Source organism: Myodes glareolus, chromosome 4 (assembly GCF_982192425.1).
Source record: "Myodes glareolus chromosome 4, mMyoGla1.1, whole genome shotgun sequence".
In the NCBI taxonomy this organism is placed as follows: Eukaryota; Metazoa; Chordata; class Mammalia; order Rodentia; family Cricetidae; genus Myodes; species Myodes glareolus.
In genome coordinates this window covers 77,495,206-77,516,668 of record NC_142029.1, presented here as the reverse complement: position 1 = coordinate 77,516,668, position 21,463 = coordinate 77,495,206, and the positions used below count along the sequence as shown (strand labels likewise).

Sequence of the window (21,463 nt, the reverse complement as noted above, 5' to 3'; positions counted from 1 at the left end):
AGTTTCAAATTCTTCAGAAAAGAATTTCAGGAGAGGTCGGTATGAAGCAAAGCTGGAGGTTTTTGAAGAAAAGGTTTTAACATAAATTTAAGTCTGAGTGTTAATGGAATGAGACATGCTTCGGGAAAGGAACCTACTACCCACATATGGATGTGAGCGTCTCGAGAGGGAATTGAACTTAGATGTTTTCATGGCAGCCAGTATGTGATTTTGGTGTCTCCTGAGGTTATGTCTCACAAGGGTTGATAACAGCAATGCCCCACAAACGAGATCATAGGATGATTTCCGAGGTGCACTGGACAGGATTACAATCTGGTAAGATGAGACCATTGGGTCATTAAAGCTTCACGAGGGAGTTTGGACACGCTTTTCGTTGTAAATGGAGTTTCTAATTTTGCTTGAGAGGCTCCTAGAAAAATGTTGGTTTGTAGTTGGGAAAGGAAAAGATGGCATGGCTGGTCATAAACACTTAAGACATGTCACAGAGAAGGAATATTGACACCCATTCACAGCAAATGATGCTGGAATTCTTTCTTTAGAAAAAAACTTTATGTGTATGTTTGTCTGCATGCGTGTCTGTCCATCATGTGTGTGCCTATTGCCTGTGGAGGCTGGAGAAGGCCGTTGGTTCCACTGGAACTGGAGTTATGGATGGTTGTGAACCCCCAGGTGGGTGCTGAGAACCAAAGCTGGATCCTCTACAAGATCAACAAGAGTTCCCAACCGCAACACTGTCTTTCCAGCCTCTGTGCTAGAACTATTGACCCTTAACCCCCAAGAGACTTTAGCTACATACATGAGTTGAGGGGCTCCTGCCTCTTCCCGTGTCCCCTTAATTTTCCCCTTCTTTTCTGCCTCAGTAGGGTTTATGCACACAGGTCCCAGGTATTCGCTGGGAGCCTACCCATGTTGCCTCAACCCACATTCTAAATTTATCCTTACCATTCTTCTTTCTAGTTCAAATCCCCTTGGGCAAGTATTTACAGAGTCTAGAATAAGCCACATCTTCTCATTCTCCAGAAACATGGGGGGAGGGGTTGTTGGGTCCTTTTTTCTGGTGAAGTAATTCTCTTTAAATCAAGGCTAAGTTTCAAATCTGATTCATAATGGGATTCCTAAATTGTAGAAAACAATGCGTTTGTGGCATAAGCTTGACAGTGTCTGTCAGTTGTCTCGGGACAACACTAGGAAGTGAATGTTGGAAGCACAGGTTGGTGATGTGGGTTCCCCCTTTGTATGCTGTGAATATGTTTTATTACCATTGATTAATAAAGAAGCTGCTTTGGCCTATAGCAGGGCAGAATAGAGCTAGGTGGGAAAATTAAACTGAAGGCAGGGAGAAAGAAGGCAAAGTCAGGCAGACGTCATGTAGCCGCCGAAGGAGAAAGATGCTGGAACCTTACCAATAGGCTACAGTCTCATAGTGATACATAGATTAGTAGAAATGGATTAGTTAAAGATATAAGAGCTAGCTAGGAATATGCCTGAGCCATTGGCAAAATAGTGTTGTAATTAATAAAGTTTCTGTGTGATTATTTGGGGCTCGGTGACTGGAAAATGAAGGCGCAGTCTCTGCTTACAGATTGGTTATGAAGTTTGTGTCTTCAGTGCATCGAACAACAGGTAATGAACCTGTGGGTAGGAAAGGTTTAGCTCACTTTACAGTTTCAAAAGCTGTAGCTCACGGTCCCTTATTATCCTTGGGCATGTGATGACGCACCATACCCTGGCATGGAGCATGAGAAGGACCAAAACTTTCTCATCTCTGCCTGGACAGGAAGTGAGGGAGACAACAGAAAGATGGAAGTCCACCTCTCACTTTCAAGGGTATTCTGCAGTGACCAGAAGACCTCCTTCTGAGACTTTCCACCTCTGCCCAGATTGGGCAGTAAACCTTGGCCCATGTCACAGGAGAACATTTCTGATCCAGTCTCTGACTACAGCAAGGGTAGTAGTTGCCCGCCCCAGGATCACAAAGCTGAGAAAAGCCACACTTCCGGACCAGAAGTGTAGGGCCTTTGTACTATTTTACAATATGATGTGGAGTGACTTCAATGGTCAGAGGTCTTGCTTCTGAGAAGTAAAGCTCAGACAGTGGTGTAGTATGGCAGGTGTGGTAGGGGTGTCTTAGTGATGAAACTTCATGACCAAAAGGGACTTGGGGAGGAAAGGGTTTATTTCACTCACAATTCCATATAATAGCTCATTATCAAAAGCAGGAAGAGCAGGAACTCAAACAGGGCAGGAACCTGGTGGCAGGAGCTGATGCAGAGGCCATGGAGGAGCACTGCTTATTGACTTGCCCCCATGGCTTGTTCGGCCTGCTCTCTTACAGCACCCAGGATCACCAGCCCAGGGGTGGCCCTACCCTCAATGGGCTGCCTTTGACCTTGTATCCATCACTAATTAAGAAAATGCTCTACAGTCTTGCCTACAGTTCTATCTTGTGACAAGTTAATATAAAACTATCCAGCCCAGGGCCCCAGTGAGTTTGACATCTGTGTGTCACCTGGCATTAGTGGTTGCCAAAGAGATAGTGCAGGACAGTGTGGGAGTCTTTTGGTAGTGGCCTTGCTTATAGACTCAGTTCTGAGGTCTCACCAACCCAAGCTGTCTATCTCTGTACCATGACCTATTGACCCCCCTCCCGCGCACACATCTGTTTTTGTCATCATCCCACAGTCCCTCAGTATTGTCACCGCAGCATACAGTTATCTAGGGCCTACTGGCATGAGCCCTGTGCTGTGTGTTGGGGAGAGATAGAGATGACTGCTCTGGTTCCTGCTTTGGCAGTTTAGGCTCATAGGCAGGACTGAACGTCAAAAGTAAGCCCAATAAAGGGTTTCATGTGTTGTAACAATGAGTGCTCAGAGGAAGATGGTGTCCTTGGCACCAAGTCTAAAATAGTACAAGTCATCCAAGATACCACTGCTAGGGTCAGCTTCCTAGAAGAGGCAACCCAGAGTCAATAAAGCAACGTATGCTTGTCATTGTTCAGGGCTTCCATGAGTCACCATCCAGGTTGTTCGTGGCACAAGGCGTCTAGCTGAGGAAGAGGTGGAGATTAAAATCTAGCTCTCTCTTACTAGCCAACAATGAGATCTGATGTCTACCAAGAGGGAGGAGACAGGCTTTTCAAGTTTAGAAAAAGGCATCATTTAGGCTGGCATTAGCTCTACAACTAAACCACTCTGTGAAGAGTTCTCAAGTAGGAATCTCATCTGTTGTTCTTAGCAACCACAGCAATATGGAAAAGGATGGGAACACCCCAATCCAGGGAAGTTAAGGGGCTTGCGTGGGACCCCAGGGTAATGGAAATGGCAGGACCAGAATCCCTGCTCCTTTTTCCTCTCTCCATCTCTCGGCCCGTGACTTCTGAAGACTATCTTCTGACAGTCCGAGTCTACCTCCTTCCTGATGGGACTGCCTCTGCTTCTGATCGTCGCCTCGGTGGAGGGCAGAACTCAGGCATTGCAGAGAGCAGAGTGTGCCAACGCAGCGGGTCCCTTGCCATGCCACACATCTCACCGCAGCTAATGAATTGCTAATACAATTTTCTAGATAATTTTATTTCCATAGCCCCACATTTTAATGTGTTTCCAAAAGCTAGCATTTATTTGCTTAATCTCCCAGTGTAATAGAATCGGCCCTGACTCATCATACGTGCAGACAATCAGCTAGGCAGAAACGACAGCAAATTGTTTAATAACTCACATCTAGTCTTTAGATTTTTAACTTGCACGCACTGATAGTTTTCCTTGTGTCTCATTCACTCTTCAACCCTTCCCTGATTTTCTTTTTTCTTTCTTTCTTTTTTCTTTTTGAAGTCTTTTTCTTTGACCGTGAATGTTGGTTTTCAAGCAGAAGAGTGGCAAAAGTAGACACAAACCCTCTAAACCGTCTTCTCACCCTGAGTCTTGGCTGGTGGTTAAGTGGCCAAGGAGGGAGCTTACTTATGCTTGTGTGAGAGCCTAGGAAGGAGAGAAAGACAGCTGTGGTCATAATACTATTTCTTCTTAACTAATAATCATGGAACCTTAAGTCTGTCAACAGTGTGCAGAGCTGGCCATTTGGAATTTCACGGGTACCGCTTTTCCCGACCAGATCACAGTTCCAATCAGGGTGCTCTCTCCCTGTCCACAGAGCCCCGGGCATCATCTTGTCTCTACCTTCTTTCTGGAGCAGCACAAAAGCTGTTAATCTCTCCCTGCTTCCAGCCACTTGGGACCATCCACACCTTTGCCACCTCCAGAGGCTCTGCCCATCAGGCTGTTGGACACTTGTACCTGTCTTCATGCTTTTTGAGTGGCTGTAACATGTGATCGTAGAGTGGAGGATTCGTATCTAGAAAATAATGTCTCAGTCCCGAAGGCTGGGCAGTCTGAAATAGGGATCCCAGTGTGGCTGGGTTCCCAGGAGGCCCCTCTTCCTAGTTGCAGACTGTAGACTTCTGTGTCCTGTGTTCTGACTATGAGAAGGGACTCTCTTTATAAGGACAGTAATAGTGTTGAGAAGGGCTCCACTCCTGTAATCAGACTTGGTGAAGCCTCCACCTGCTGATACCCCCCACTTAGAGGACAATGATTTTAACATACTCATTTTGGACTGGGAGAGGGGGCACACACATCTAGACCTTTGTCCTCCTCCAGTCGTTCTGTGGCCCCGTTTTTGCCTGTAGGATGGCATCTGAGCTGTCCCTCCTGGCACATCTGGTCCTCTGTGATCTGACCTCCCTGGTTTTGAAGACTTCTCTCCATCCTCTATGCTACCTGCTCTGAAATCCGTCTGCGGTGTTTCCTTAGCCAGGGACGGGTGCCCCGTTTCCTACCTTGGCTTCTCAGATACCATTCCGTTTCTCAGAGCAGAACTCACAGTCTCCCCTGAGGCACTCGCAGATTCACCCTGGACTTGTCCCTGCTCTGGGTGGTCTTTCAGGACCAGTGCCCTCCACCCCCTAGACTTGGTGCCCAGATTCCCTGTCTCATCCCAGCCTGTTCGTGATCACCAGGGAATGGCATGAGACAGAAGAATGGACACCGGTGGAGGTGACCCAGGAGAGCAGCTTCCAGGCATCTTAAGACAGCAAGGGGACCGAATGCCCCAGGAAACTCAGTCTACTCTGCTAGGTAGCACCTTTTGGGGTTTCCTCTTGGGGTTACCATTCATTTACCTTCCATCCTGGGGATATAAGGACAAGACGTTTTGACTGGTAAGAGGCATGACTGTTCAGGAAGCTCCCTCAGGCTGATTTCAGGCAGCTGTTTGAACACCTGGCCTAATTGGGACTTTCTGTGGGGTAGAGTTCAGGGTAAAGAGGGTGCAGGTGCTGGGAACCCTCCGCTTGAAGAATCTCGGACTGCTGTGCTGTGTGTTAGAATGTGTTGTGGACAGCCTCTGTTTGTTTACCAGGCTTGACAGGGCACTGAGGGACAGTGTCACTGCTCCCAGTGGCGTGAAGGACTCAGTGTCAGTGTTTGCAGTGGCTTCTGCCCAGACAAACTGTTTCTTTCAGCGCATCGTCCTTTATCAGATGGGGCTGAGGACTTGAGATCTCTCCCAGAGATCTTATTGACTCCTTCCTGTTGGGCTTGGGTTTGGGAGGCTTCAGAGAGCTTTGCCTGTGACCAGCTGCCTGCGCTCCCAGACCATTGCTGGAGTGCTCCTCACATGCTTGGTGCTTGCTCTTTATTGCCTTGACTGCATCTCTTTTGGGGAAATCCCAGACAGACATGTGTTTTTAGTCCAGAGGTAAGATGGGGTTCAGAGGCTAGGGAGGTGGGTCCATGGGTAAAGTGGTTGCTGAGCAAGCATGAGGACCTGCATTTGGATGCCCCTCACCCACATAACAGCTAGGCGTGGCTGTGCATACCTGTAATCCCAACCCAGGCCCATGGCTCTCTGGCCAGTTAGCCTAGCCAAAACTGTTCAATGAAAGATTCTGTCTTAATGAAGTGAGATAGAAAGCCGTAGAGGTTGTTCAGTGAGAGATCCTGTCTTGATGAAATGGATGGAGAGTCATCCTGATGTCAACCTCCAAACCTCCAAACACCATCCCCCTCCACACACACACAAGGTCTGCTTTCCCAAAAGGTACACCATACACACACACACACACACACACACACGCACACGCACACGCCCACGCCCACGCCCACACACTAAAAAATAAAAAGAGAGGGTTCAATCTGTGATTTCTGGAATCAAACAGATCAAAACATTTCTAGATTCCTGGTTCTGCCCCTCTTGCTTACTGTGTGACCTTAGGCAAGCTATTTAATCGCTGTTTTTCTCTTCGTGAGAAGGTGGCAGTGAACGCTCACCCTGTAGGGATGAACGTTTTAAATAAGATGGCAGCACAGATAAAGCACCCAGCTAAAATGGCCTTTATTAGCCCTTCATCCATCCTGCTCTTGGAGATTTGGAGGACATCTTCTTCCTACACGCAGCCCTCCTAGTTATTGGGAGATAAAACATGGCTGCAAATACCTAGACTTCAGTGTCTGCAAAGAGAGGGCACACGGGTAATAGTGAGAAGAGAGAGGATGGTGGGCCAGTGCTGATCCCTGCCTTTTACTCCAAGCTGAGCCATGTATGGTCCTGAGGAGGCAGGAACCAACCTCCAATTCGCTATCACCATTTCCAGTCAGGGAGGCAGCAAGGCTCTTCATCGCCCCCTCCCTTCCTCTCTCGCCTGCCCCTGGAAGCTTCCTCATAGCACACTGAAGAGCCCATGACTTTCAGGAGCCCAAATGCTCTGGCACTTCCTCCATTTTGGACTAAACTGACGGACCTGACCACCTTTTCTGTTTATGTCCCTCATACAAGGGACAACATTGTGGGACTGAGCTCAGGCAGTGCTGCGCGGACATTGGCAGAGAGACAAGCAGATGGGCTTGTGTCAGGACTAATGTCTTGGGGAGATAAAGTCCAAAATGGCAGACAAGGAGCTATGAACTGAGACTGAGCTGGAAGGCTATGGATCTGGTGTGGCATCAGGAAGGGGTTGATGAAGAGAAAATAGCAATCCACCTTTGTGGGATTCAATGGGGCATCTGATCTGCTGGGCCAGCCAACTGAATGGCAGCGCAGAACTGAACGAATGTCTCCTGTGACTCGCTAGGTTGAAATCCTTTGGCCACTTCCCATTGGTCTTACAATGAAACCCAGAGCTCGTAGCATGTTGGTCAGGCTACATGATCTGGCTCTCAGCTCCTCTTCAGTCCCCTTCTCACCCTTCTCCCTGTTTCCACAGTTAGGACTTTTCATTCTACTCCACTTGGTTTTGCCACCCCTGAGTGTTTACAGACTCCATTCATGCTCTTGAATGTTCTCTTGAACACTGTGTGCTAGGTGGTATTGAAATTAGAACAGGTACCGGTAGGTGTTTCCATTGTCCCATCCCCGGAACCTCAGAGAGAGCCTTTCTTGTGGAAAGTATCACGATAGTATTTGTGGAATGAAGTGACCCTCAGAATTCATAATTTGCAAAGTGGGAAAGTGGTTATAAGAGTATCTGCCAAGCATGGTGGCACACACCTTTAATCCCAGCACTTGGGAAGCAGAGGCAGGAGAATCTGTGTTTGAGGCCAGCCTTGTCTACAGAGCTAGTTCCAGGACATCCAGGACTATACAGAGAAGCCTTGTTTTAAAAACAAAGGAAATAAAGAAGGGAGGAAGGGAGGGAGGGAAGATGAAAAGAAAAGAACAGAGAATGTGGGCTCAAGCTAAGCTCAGGAAATGAATGAATGAATCCCTCTGCTGCTCCCATCTATGAACTCCATGGAGATTGGGATGAGTTGGTCTCTTGGGCTTCCCTCCTCTTCTCGTGTGGTTTGCGGTTTTAAGAGTTATATTAACAACAGTAGTTAGTCCGTAGGATCCAGGTCATTGTTGGCTTTCACAGGTTCTACCCATCTTCCCACCGTTGCCTCAAACTCTGTAAATTCCCTGTGATTATAGACCCTCCCCCCCCCGAGTCACCCACTTTCTCCTGGACTGGACTCAAGACGCTTGCAGAAATGCATTTGACTGTTCGTGTGGTTTTATGCCTTTCTCCACTAATCTTTAGGTCTCATGGAGGCTGGACACCACTTAGCTACATTCAGGGTGCTCAGTCAACATTGCATGACCTGGGCTGCCCCTGCATTTGTCCTAATGTGTGTGTGTGTGGCGGGGGAGGATTTCTAGCCCCAGTGCTGCCTCCTACTCCAGCTTTCAGGGGTGAAGTTCTGGCCTTCAGTCTCCACCTTGCTGACTTTCCCGCTGCTGTCTCCCACAGGCACGGACATGGCTGTTTTCTGTCTCCTGTGTGGGAAGCGCTTCCAGGCACAGAGCGCGCTCCAGCAGCACATGGAGGTCCACGCAGGCGTGCGCAGCTACATCTGCAGCGAGTGCAACCGCACCTTTCCCAGTCACACAGCTCTCAAGCGCCACCTTCGCTCACACACAGGTAAGCTGGTCCCAGGGGTGTGCGGGGGGGGGGGGGCAGTTCCAGACCTTATATCTGGGCTTAACCTCCAAAAATAGAAGGTGTGTGTTGCGGGGCGAGGGGGGGGGCAGTTCCAGGTTCAGATGTTTACAGCCTTTCTCTGCTTGAAGTTGTACATTGAAGAGCTCCTGTAGAGTGTTTAAATGTTGACAGTTCTCCCAATCCACCACCCACCTCACACCTGTTTTCAGTCTTTCCATACACAGCGCAGAAAATAGTCATTTCAAAAAAAAAAAAAAAAACCACACCATACCCTTGAGTTCTACTCTCAGAAACTTTGATTCAGGGGTCCAGGGTGGGCTCTAGATCACACCACTAGGAAGGATCCCTAAGGGATTCTGATGCGGGGTGGGGAGGGGGAAGGACATACGAAAGTGCATTTGGAGAATAACTGACCTAACGTGATTACGGTCCCACCACTTGCCCAGTCCTTCCAAGAAGAGCACAGAAGTCGGCTCAGGGCTCCAGAGGGCATGCTGAAGAACTCGTCCCGCCTTCACCGCAGAGACAGGAGGCTTCTGCCTTGGCCTTACTGCGGTCTAGGGAAGACAATGAGAGCGTTTGAGCAGTCAGCTCCTGAGACAGCCCTGCTTGGCCGGTTCACACGATGGCGTGAAAGATGGGGCATGTGTGAGTCAAGGAGGCAGGGCTAGTTGCCTAGTCCAGGCCTATCCCTGCCACTACCTGCTAGCTTTAGGGGATAGGCCACCCAGTGTCAGAGGGCTTTGAAGGAGCCCTTGGTCTTCTCCTAGCAGAGGAATCGATGACTTGATTCCTTTCTCTGCCCTAAAGCAAAATGAGATCATCTCTTACTGTCCCTTGGTGAAAGAGTGCCAGTTTCTGAATTGTATGTCTGTCTGTGTGTATGTTCCTGATCTGTTTCTTGGGGGCTGGGGGTGGGGAGGAAGCTGGGATTACATCTCTTAAGGATGTAGTAGAGTGCATACATACACAGGCCTGCTAGAGAAGGCGTAAATGCCCTGCGTGCTTCATAGAGGGTCAGAAGAATTTCTCATTCTTCCGAGCCTTTTTCATAACTCACGGATGGAATATGTGCCTGGTCCTTACATGGGTGGCAGGCGCTGCTGAGTAAGGAAGTTTTCCTCTCAGGGGCTCCACTGGACTGTCTTGCCAGTTGTAGGCATTCTCACCAAGAAGCCTGATTTGGCTCTAGGTTCTGGATCTCATCCTAGTCAGAGGAGCACAATGCCGTATCATTACCAAATGTGAATGGCTCACCAGATGCTTAAGACTGCCTAAGGCTGCTCAGTAGAAAGGAGGAGGTCTTAGCGGCTAAGGTCCAGCAAAGAGAAAGGGGTATTTGCTCAAGGACACTACAGTGTCTGCATAAGGATCTCCCAGTAAGATGTAGACACCATCTGTCAATGTCTCCCTCAATCTCCCTCAGTAGGTCCCTAAGTTCAGTCTTCGGGAAGATGGTGAGCCTCCATTAGCCACTTCCAGGTATGCCACTGGGTCAGGTCCCTTGCCTTCACATGGCATGATGATTTGGGCCCTACTGGGTCCACCCAGGATGTAACTTACATTGTCCTTGCCACCTTCTCAGAGTTCAGTCAGCCCTTGTCAGCCCTGTTCTACCCTGTCAGCCATGCGTCAGATCCCCTGCAAGGACAGTTTGGGAGAAACCCTTGCTTATTCTAGAAACACAGACATGTGTGCCCCTTGCACACACACATTCAGGCACCCATTGATTTTCACACCAGCTCAGCACAGGCTCTGCACACCCCCGACACAATGCCTCATTAATATTCTGTTGTTCTTGGCCCATTGGCTGCTGGGGCCGGTGTTTAGCATCAGCAGCTGTGTTTGGTACGTTAGTCCAGCCGTGCTCTTGGCATTGATGGATCCTTGATTCACATGGCTCATCATAGAATAAACTCTCAGCTGCACTGAAGGGAGGGGCCAAGAGAAAGGGCTCGAAGGAGCCCAGGGGCTGGGATGGGGGGTGGGAAGGATGACACTGGGCTTGGCCGGAGCTAAGAAAGCCACTAGGTAATGACAAACTGGGGAAGAAGGAGGGTCACAGGTGCCTTGGGCAGGCCAGAGGGGCTCTAATTAGTCTCGTTTGTCCTGCACTTAATGTCAAGCTCATTAACACGTCTACAGAGTTAATCAACATACCACAAATTGGATTTTTACTTCTGTCACCAGTTCTATGTACATTATGGCCAGCCTGGCCTGACGCGATTAGTTCCCAGGGCGAGGGCTGTAGGTTTGGTGGTCACTGGGCTGTGAAACCTGAGTGGGGTGAGGGTGGGGTGTCTTGGTGACTTGGTGACTTGTCATTTTATCCCCCTCTCATTCCATGAATGCTTTTTATTCTTTCCCTGGGAAGACTCAAGAGAGTTCCTATTTAAACTCATTTAACATGTGATCCACTTCGTAATTAAATTCATAAAAATCTGATCAAACAAGCCCCTCTGCTGTTTGTTAAACTCTTAGGGCCCCCCTCTGGAAGCAAGAAGCACACACAGGCAGTCAGCCAGCCCTCCCTCACTGATGCCCCCTCTTCCTGTGCGGGGTGGGGGGAGGCTGGGTGACTGCCGATGTACATTTTAATTACCGGCTTCAGCTGAAGTCTCATGTGGCCCTTGCTTTATTTATTTATTTATATCTTAATGAGGATACTGAATCTTTGATTAAAGTCGTAATCGTTGCCGATTCAGGAAGGAGGGGGAGCTGAATGTCAGACCAGACAGGGCCACGTGTGCAGAGAGAGAGAGAGAGAGAGAGAGAGAGAGAGAGAGAGAGAGAGAGAGAGAGAGGGAGAGAGAGAGAGAGAGAAAGAGAGAGAGAGAGAGAGAGAGAGAGTCTCATAAATAAACTGCCCCCTACTATGGTAGACCCATAGCCAATTAGTACCAGTATTAGTGAAGGCTAGCTTCTTCTTGGCTTTGACAGGACTGGGAACCGTTCCTTGGTATAGGTCCAGTAGTGAGAGACAAGGGTTGGTTTCCCCAGTTCAGAATTCCAGGACTCAGTCCATCTCTAGATCACTGGCCAGCCAGGCCCCTGGGCCAGGACATTGCCCCTTAGATGGTGAGGATAGAGATGGCTCTTTGTGCTTCTTTGATGGAGACCCACCCACCCCCATGCCCTCGGTGCTTTTTGTACATCTTTCACCCTCGGAGAGAGTCGGCCAGTGAACAGGCCCCAGCAGCCACTCCCCAGAGGCACAGGAACTGTTCCGAGTCATCAGAGGAGGTGAGAATTTATGTGGGGGCAGGGGCCTGCATTCGGGAAGTAGGATGTTCGGTTATCAGCCCCCGGATGGGAGAAGGCAGAGAGAGTAAAATACCCTTTTAAAGAGGAAGTGAAGGCCCAGGCCCGCGAGTCTATAAGGAGAGGGACAATTTATGCCCAGGCACGAGCACAGTTTGACATGGGGATAATGAAAAAACGTAGGTCATTGTGGATGACTTAAGCCTTCAGCAGCTGAAGAGAATGTATGAAATGCAGAGGACATTACACGGTTGGCAGCCTCGCACATCTGCAGAGGAACAAGTGAAATACAGTGGGCCATTCTTTACCATAAACTGTGGTTGTTGGAGATGCAGCCCAGAGAGATTGTAATTACAGTGACAAGACGAATCAGCGATATTTAAATATTCATGAACGAAGTCTGGGGTGATCAATCTATCTTTATTGTCTGCGCTTTCACTCCTGTAATAAATAAGTAGCTCAAGTCCTCACCTTTCATCCCCCAAGCTTGACACCTCGGTTACAAAAATGCAAGGTGGTTAACCCCACTCCCAAATGCCCCCCCCCACGCCCAGTCCACAGAGATTGAAGAGTAGAGTGTCCCGGGGAGAGAATGGTAAGTTAATGGGCATGATTCTAGACTCAGGAAGGGCTGTTCTTCCCAGCCCAATACCCAGAATTCTCCAAGAGTTGGTTCTGAGTTATTCCTAGGCAAGCACTGAGGGGATAAGGGTGGAAAGGCTTCTTGGTGGCCCCGTTAGTCAGTACAATACAATATGTCATTTAGCCATGTGGTAAGTGACCAGTGTCCAGACCCTGGGACGAGACCATAGCCTGAGTTCCAGTCTAGCTGCTTCTAGCTAGGTGGCCTTGGGACAGTGGTTAAATATCTCTAAGTAACCCTCTATTCCCCCTTATTTGTGAAATTAGCGTATTTTTCCTCAGATAGTTTCCATGACCATGTGACATCATCTCCATGAGTTCCTCAGCATAGCAGTAAGAATACGGCAAATACGGGCCATTAAATGGGAAAGAATTCTTTTAAAAATCTTATTAGTTTTCCATGAATAAAGGCCCAAAAGCGTTCAATATTCTTCTCTTTGGGGACAGAGAAAGCAGAGTAGCTTAGTCTGCGTGGAGCACTGAAGGGGAGCATTGAAGGGGAGCATCCAAATGGCGGCAATGGATGAGCTGGACTTTGAAGGATGACTAGGGGTTCACCAGGGAAAGATGTGGAAACAAGGCAGCAAGAATAGTGGTTAACTGGCAGAGTAGGAAAAGGAGCAGATGACATTTGGGGAGCAGGAGAAGTTCTCTGAGTTGGAGGGATCGTTTTGAGGGTGGGGAAGCCAGGCTGGGGTGGCCCTTGGCTCTGAGCTGGAGGAAAGGGAGAAGAAAGCGGAAGTGTGAGGTAAGGTCTGAAAGCCCAGCTCTGTTCCACGCTCACGGGACCCTGTTTTCTGAGGGTTGCAGCTCTTTGCTGAGCTACGCGGGTTTTCTTTTCCTGAGACTGGCTGTTATCCCGTGAACGACTTTGGGGCCACAGTAAAATCCGGGTGCGAACACAGGAACACAACACTCTGTTGGTGCGGTGGGGGCTCACCAAATCACCTTAGAAGCAGAGGCAGTCTCAGGACACCGAGAGTACCCTGCTGTCCCTGAAACAGAGGCAGGAGGAAGCAAGGATCTGAGTCAGCTCCCTGTCCTCACAGGTGACCACCCATACGAGTGTGAGTTCTGTGGCAGCTGCTTCCGGGACGAGAGCACACTCAAGAGCCACAAGCGCATCCACACTGGGGAGAAGCCCTACGAGTGCAACGGATGTGGCAAGAAATTCAGCCTCAAGCACCAGCTGGAGACGCACTACAGGGTTCACACAGGTACCGAGGGCTGGGCATGGGCCCCAGGCTGGCTCTGGGACCCGGGGTGGTGACTGGAAGTGGGTGGTTCTGAGAGAAGAAGCCCGGGTAAACATGGTTCAAGGTTCAACCAGAGAGAAAGGGGATAATATGGAGACGGGAGTGATGGCGTGGTGGTTCAACAGTGCTTCCTGTTCTTCCAGAGGACCAGAGTTTGGTTCCCGGAACCCTCTGCTTGCCTCAGAGGGCATCACATTCATGTGCACACATGCACACACGCACATAAATAAGAATATTTAAAGAGAGAGAGAGAGAGAGAGAGAGAGAGAGAGAGAGAGAGAGAGATTATCGTGTTCTGGGTACCATGTACCATGACCCTTCTCTCAAGGCCAAGGCAGGCATTACTAATCAGGCGTGGCAGATAATAGTAATCAATTGCAGCATGTGTCTCATGGGCCCAGGCAGTCCCCCGGAGTAATCACACCAAAAAGCCGTCCAGGAGTGCCAGGCAATATGATGCTTATTCCAAAGCCTAAATTAAGATTAAGTCGGCCAGATTAGTGAAAAGTGAAATTTGAGTGGTTTTATTTTGTTCCATTCATGATTGGAGGCAGAATTAGAGGGCATTAAGTTATGATAAGGGTCAGAAATTGTGACATTGGTTCTGGTCTGTTCTGAAAAGAAAGGAGCCCATGTCTCTGACAGGAGAATCCCCATTCCTTTCCACATAGAATAAATGTGAGTTTCATTTCCACTGGGGTCTCAGGACAGACAGACAGGCAGACAGGGTTTAGAGTTGGAGGCAGCTAGAGCTGGCATCTACTTAACTGGAAAACCTATTTCTTCCCCATTTCAAGTTCAATGACATCACCTTGGTTGCTTAAAAGGGGCCCCAGTGGGAGTATTGACCACATAGCAATAGAGCTATGTGTCTTTGGAGAGCTGGCTGTTAAATACCCACCCCCTGCAGTCTGCCAGCTGAGGGGAGGTAGCATTTTCTGTGAGGCTGAGGGTACAACAGAGCAAAGAAAGATGCCCTTCCTGAACAGTGGGGACAGCACCCAGTCCAGAGGAGGGCATAGCCTGGGGAGGGGTGGGCAACCAGCAGAAGGCAGACCTGTTCTCAGAACTTTGTCTTCTCTCCTGAGCTCTGTTTTTCTTGCCCCTAGCTCAGAGCCCCAGGAGAGGAGGGGATGTTCATTGCTGACAGCATCTGTAGCCCAGGGAATATCCCAGAGTCCCGGGGTTTCCTCAGTCCCTTGTTGTGGGATGTGACCTAGTGGGCAGATCATTAAATGCATTGGCAGTGACTATTGTAAATAGCTGGTCGATAGTTAGATCACTTTGGCTGTTCATTACTTCATTATTTGCCGGGGCCTCAGCACGGAGGAGTATCGATAGCTAGATAGCTGACCAGTTAATTACTGTATTGAAACAAGGTTCCCTTACATCTCTGCTCAGCTCCAGGGCACTCTAGTGGAAGGGAGATCTGGAAAGCAGACTAGGGTGTCATTGTACACTCCTAGGTTCTCTGTACAGCCCCTCCCCACCAGCCCTAGAATGGGAGGTGAAGTCTAGGAGAGGGCTTTAGAGCCTTATTGGGTAGATGGCCCCAGGTGGGATGTGTTTGAAGGACTGGGTTCCTTGGATTGCCCCTACCCCTCCTTACTATCTGTAGCTCTAAAAGGACTCCACCCATTCCCATTTCCTATGAATGAGCTTTGCTATGAAGAAGCATCCCAAAGGACTTCTGAGACTTACTACCTCCTTTCTCAGTCCATGTATGTTTCCTTAATTAGAAGGGAAACTCCCTGCCTAGAAATAATGTGACAAGGGGCCAGAGCTCCATAGATCATTTCTAGCTGCCAGTTACTAGCCACATTAGCCAATAACCATACTATATAACCTTATAACCATACCAGTAGCCCTGTATGATCAGTGGCTACCATGTTGAATGGGAAGTTGGATGAGACGGCAAGGCTAGTCAGATGGACATTCTCCAGCAAGCCTAAGGATGACCCATGGCCCTCTAGGTCCTCACATTCCCCTGTCCTGTCTTGTCTCCTCCACAGGTGAGAAGCCCTTCGAGTGCAAACTCTGCCACCAGCGCTCCCGAGACTACTCGGCCATGATCAAGCACCTGAGAACGCACAACGGTGCCTCTCCCTACCAGTGCACCATCTGCACGGAGTACTGCCCCAGCCTCTCCTCCATGCAAAAGCACATGAAAGGCCACAAGCCGGAGGAGATCCCACCCGACTGGAGGATCGAGAAGACGTACCTCTACCTGTGTTATGTGTGAAGCGGGGACCCCCCCCCAACATAGAATAGAGCAGGGGCAGGAGCCTGCAAAGACGAGTTAGAGAAAGATAAAGTGGAAAGACTGTGCAGAGAAAAAACGGGGGAATAGAAAAGAAAAAGAGAGAGAGAGAGAAAAGGAGAAGGAAACTAAGTAGTTGCTTGGCCTTGGATTCCTTCTGGGATTCTAGGCAACCTGGCTGTCATATCGCTGCCCCTTCCTTGGGGTTTCTACCCAACTTGGTTCTCTTGGGTGGGTGGGGTGGTTTTGCTCATTCACACAGTGGCAAAATTTTTTCCTCTCCGCAACCTAGACCTTCCTCTTGTGTCCAGAAATGGAGACCAAAAAGCAAGTGCGAGGTCCTCGGGTCAGAGCCTCTGCCCTCACTCTTCCTTCCCCTCCTCGAAAGAGGGCAGGAAGGAGGTAGAGAGGGCACCTGGAGGCGGTGAGAGGTGGTGTCTCTGTTGACGCTCAGTGTGGTGGCTCTGGCAGACTGGGGGCAGACTGGGAAGGGAAGGGGCTTCCTGCCCTGCCTGGTGCCCCTCATGGTCTCCGAGAGCCCCATGGCTCTCCTCACCCTTCAGCCCCTTGCACCTGCTTGATGGCTGTCCTCTGGTCACAAGGGGCTCACTCTCTGTGTGGATCTGGACTATGTCTTTCTTAGGTCTCTCCTGGGGAAAACTGTGTCAGATTCCAAAACCCCTTCCTTCTTTCCCTTAGCTTTCAGAGAACACAGAACAAAATAAATCCGCACTGAACCCCAGCCAAACCCCCTCATGTGCAAGATCCCTGCTGACCTGCTTTCCGCTTGCAAAAAGGAAACAAAACAAAAACCAACTAAATATATTCCATCCCACCATCCAAACAAGCACACATCACCGCAACCCCACTTCGGCCCCTAGGGGAAGGAATGCCATCATCCTAGTGAAAGGCCCCATTGCCAGGAGAAGGAGTGGATGCTCTCCTGCAGGTGAACCTTACCTGCAGGAGGGAATGGATGTCCTGACAGAGCATGGCAGAAGGACTAGCCACCGGGCGTGGTGGTGGTGGGGTTACTATCACAGTGAGGATCTTTTAACCCCAGATCTGGAAATTAGCACTGAACTCCTGGCTTGGGTCCCTGCAGTCTCCAGGGAGCAGGGAGGAGGAGCCAAATGCGCTTTGGCCTCTTGTTACGTTTGCTTTTAGCACATTGTACTTGAATTACCTCAGTTTTTATTTTTTGTGACCTCATGAGCTTTTTAACCCCCTATCTCTTTTTCCCCCCTTTGGTTGGGTGGGGAGGGTTGTTGAAGGAATGGGGAGAGTGTGTCTTTCTATTCCAGCAGAAGTTAATAGTTGGCTTTGAATCTGACCTGGTAGAAAACCTCCCCTTCTCTGGCGGGGAGCTGTCAGAAAAAGTGGACCACTCAGGATCTGAATGGAAGGCCAGGAGGGCTGAGGAGGTGTCGGGATGGAGAGAACTGGGTGGGTTCTTGGGCCCCTGTAGTGTCACTTACAGGTCATTCTTGGCGCCGTCCAGGGCTCAGATTATCAGTGCCCAGCTTTAGGTCAGCCTGAAACACTTTAGAGGAAAGTCCCACTGGTCGTAGAATTATCTGGGCTGTTCAGGCTTGGTGGGGCGGAGGGTGGGCTGTTATTAAGATCTATACAACCACACAGTCCCCTCCTTGTGCTGTTACCACTGCCAAAATTGGTATATTTTCATGGCTGGTATGTATGTAAGGAGCAGATCAGCCTGTTTTGGGTTTTTGTTTTTGCTTTGTTTTTGTTTTTTGTGCTGGGTGGGGGATTGTTTTTCTAAAAGCTACCTCTTCTGTTTGTCCAGTCTTTCGTTCCTTCTGCAGTTCAGCCTCCTCCCACCCTCTAGCCTCCCCACCCTGAATTTTGGAAAGCACATTTGCAATAATCCCTTTTGCTTTGGGATGAGCCCTCCCTTTCATTTCATGCTCTACGTATAAGATAACTGTTGCTTTCCTCCTCCTCCTCCTCCTCCTCCTCCTCCTCCTCCTCCTCCTCCTCTTTCTCTGAGAAAGTCATAGCTGTGTTTTGATCTTAGGGTTTAAAAAGTGGTTTAGGAAAGCCATCGGCAGGGGTAAAGGCCCATGAAGAATAGCAGAATCCGAGGGATGGGCGCTGCTGTAACCACTCCCTCTGTCCCTCGGCCCAACCCCTATCCCTCCCATCTTCCCCTTCAGCCTCATCTGCCATATCTGAAGGCCTTAAACATTGTGTGTTGGGAGGGTGTGGTCTGCGGCTGCTTGCCCCTCCAGTGTGAAGTAGGGATGGTAAAGTACAGGGGGCACTATTTCAGAACTATAGTTAGCAATGACTTAGTGCTTTGGGGAGGCAAAAAGTTTAAACTTGAAACATGTGACCAGAACCGTTGTCATGTTTATAATGTGAAAAGAGATACTTTCTAGGGAAGAGCTATCTGTAAAAATTCTTCTGCACTGTGGCTTCCTCCCCCAGACCAGGGGGGTAAAGTGGGAGCTGCTGACCTTTGGGGGCTCTGTAAATCTCAGAAAACAGTATTTTTAGCAGTAAGATGCCATTCAGAATTGGTGGAGGAGGGAAAAATAGCCAACTGTTCCGTAGAACTGACTGATCCTTGCTTCCCAGACCTTCCCACTCAGCCTGCCCCTCCCACTCCTCCCACCCTTCCTTCTGCCCAATCATAAAAGTTTGAGACGGTTGAGCAGCTCTTTGCAAACTGTAGTATTTTTGTAGTATTGGTTAACTCCTTCTTCAGTTCTGCAGGACCTTGCTCTTTCCTTTTGTAATGTGAATAGGAAAAAAAAGATTTAAAAAGAGAAAAAGTAAAAAAAAAAAATCACCACCATCAATAGCAAAATATCCCTTTGTACGTATGTGCATGTGTATATGTGTGTATGTGCTTGTGTTGTGTGTGTGTGTGTGTGTGTGCGTGCTTGTGTTGTGTCCTGTGTTTATGTGTGCGCGCGCTTGTGCACCTCGAGGTGAATCCATGCTGCGTTGTCTGTGCTGCTGTCTCAGTGTTGGATGGTACTCACTCAGCACCTACCTGCCCTGTCTGTCCCTGAGGATTCTGGGGATCCTAGTGGAGGCCGGGACAGCTTAGAAAGGACACTTTCCTTGTTTCCCTTACAGCCCAGACCCCAAAATGTTCCAGCATGCCTCTCCCCCAGCTCCCACTCACAAAGAGGAAACGGTTTTCAGGTTGCTAGGGCCTTTTCTGCTGGGCTTGATGGCCACTGGGCAGGTAGGGGGCTGTTGGGAAGCTTTCTGGAGCCCCCGCCATTGGGGAAGCTAAGAAGGTGGTGGCACTTTCCTTCCCAGGGAAACTGGAACTGTATTTATTCCACTCCTTTTTGAGACTTCGGGTTTGTCACTCTCTGCCTTTGGTCATATTCTTACCGAACCCCAACTTGCTACTGCCTTATCTGGCTCTGTGACCTTCTCCTGCCTAGCAAATCCAAGCTGCTCACTGGTCCCTCCCCTTGCCCAGCTTCTACGAATGAATCCTTAATGCTTTTGGTGACCTTGATTCTTCCCTCAGTGTTCCTCCCCTCCTCGCTCCTTTACACATTTAAAGCATTAAAATCCTATGTGTATATGGGATAGACAAATATATATATATAGATAGATAGAAAGAGAGAGATATAGCAAGAGAGATATAAAATAAAAAAACGACATTGCTGCTCGGCTGCTTTACATGAAGAAGAGGAAGGCAGATCTGGGTACAAGGGTGGGTCGGAAGGCTGGGGGAACCCAGTGATTCAGTACAATCCAGGGATGCCGCACGGGCTTATTTAAATCTTTGTGCCTGAACAGTTTTTTTCATGTTTAGAAAAAAAAAAAGAAAAAAAACTGCTGCAAATTTTTACAAGTGTATGGTACGCTTCCAGATGCAATGGGTGCGACTAGGTGAGAGGGCCAGGGCCCTTTCTTAGAGGGGAGCAAGCAGGAAGCACTTTTGGTCTTGGGCCATTGGGGGGGAGTAGAGTGGGTAGACTTTCGGCCAGTCCTCTAGCAAGCCACACTAGGGTGGACACTGGGGACACTGATACGTAAGACAGATGCATGAAGAGCTGGGGTTCTATTGGTTTATTTTTCCTTCTGCTTGTTTTGCCACCCCCTTCCATCCGGTCTCCCCCTCTCCTGGAACTTCCGGCTTGGCTCCTGTGGCCGCGACTTATCTGAAGATGCCCGTAGGAGGACTAACAGCAGAACTCATGAGTGGAGGGTAGGGGAAAGAGATGCCTAAAAGAAGGGTGCAGGGCAAACAGAATAGATGGGATCAGGGGAAAGGATGAAGAAAAAGGAGTAGAAGCCCCAGCAAGCCTGCCTGCCAGCAGCTCTGAGTCCTCGGCTCCTGGGTGGCCCACTTTGCAGACAGGGTCCCTCCTCCCCACGTGTATCATAGTATTTGTTGACATAGTGTTATGCATGCATCCTTGTAAGGTGAAGAACCGTCATGATGCACCATGCCATCGCCCTATATATAAAGATAAATATATATATATATATGTATGTAAGTTATAGCACTGAGGGCCCTGTGGCCCTGCTGGACCAAGCAAAACTAAGCCTTTTGGTTTGGGTGTTATGTTTTGTTCCTTTTTTTTTTTTTTTTTTTTGCTTGTCTGATGTGAGAGCACAAGTGCCAGCCCAATTGCTTTGTATCACAGAATCGTGGTTTTTAATTCATCAATGTTCTAGTTAATGTCTACCTCAGCACCTCCTCTTAGCCTAATTCTGGGAGGTTGCCCAATTTTGTTTCTTTGGCTTTCTTGGTTCTTTTCATGGTTGTACAAATCAATCTCCCCACCCTGATCTCTTCCTCCTCCTTCCTTTCCTCACTCTCCCGATCCTTGTCTCTCTCCTCACCCACCCTCTCTTTCCCTCAGGTCCCCCTCCCTCCTGTCAGCCCCATCTCGACCTCCCCTTGCCTCACTTTCCCCCAGCCCAGATTGCCAGTTCTTTCTGCCCGCTCGAAGTCTGCTCCCAGTTGCCGCTTACCCACACCTGCCTTCGTTTCGTGTAGATTGATGCGTTTCTTTGTAACTTCAGTGTTTCTGACAAGATTTAAAAAAAAAATAAGGAAAAAGATGACTTTCCTGCTGCAGGTTTTTTTCTTCATGTGTCACTAAGTGAAGTTTGTGCCTTCTATAGCAAAGAGAATATTTTTTACATCCTACTAACAGTAGATTTTTTTGTAGTGAACATTTTTTGTATTTTTATTTATAAGTCTCATAAGAAAAATAGCGATGTTCAGTTGTATACCTTGAATCTGCAGTTAGAAGAGAATAAAGTTAATTCAGTTGTCTCTGGCTCCAAGTGTCCTTTTAAAAAATGTGCCTCTTTTTTTTTTCTGTCTTGGGTGGGAACACAGCTGGGATTTCTGCCTGGAGATGAAGAGGAAGTTATGTGTTAACATTAAGTCTCGATTTCTTTTGCATTCTTATGATTTGGCATAAGATGTCTGTGCATGGATGTGGACATGGGTATCCACACAGACACCTGCTATGATGTACAGTTCTCTCTGTCCACCATATAGGGCTTGGGGAATCACACTCAAATCCTCGAGTGGCAAGTTCCTTTCACAGTAAGCCATCT

General features: G+C 48.8%; 1 protein-coding gene across 3 annotated transcripts in view; it reads left to right on the top strand.

Moving 5' to 3' along the window:
* Positions 1 to 21,179, top strand: part of Zbtb16 (zinc finger and BTB domain containing 16) — a 186,881-nt gene extending 165,702 nt beyond the window's left edge. For all 3 annotated transcript variants that reach the window (XM_048417552.3, XM_048417553.3, XM_048417554.3), the window contains exons 5-7: positions 8,279 to 8,449; positions 13,423 to 13,590; positions 15,642 to 21,179. In XM_048417552.3, the coding sequence (XP_048273509.1) occupies positions 8,279 to 8,449; positions 13,423 to 13,590; positions 15,642 to 15,871 (569 nt within the window). In that variant the 3' untranslated portion in view covers positions 15,872 to 21,179. The remainder of the gene's footprint in view (positions 1 to 8,278; positions 8,450 to 13,422; positions 13,591 to 15,641) is intronic.
* Positions 21,180 to 21,463: the final 284 nt, after the last annotated feature.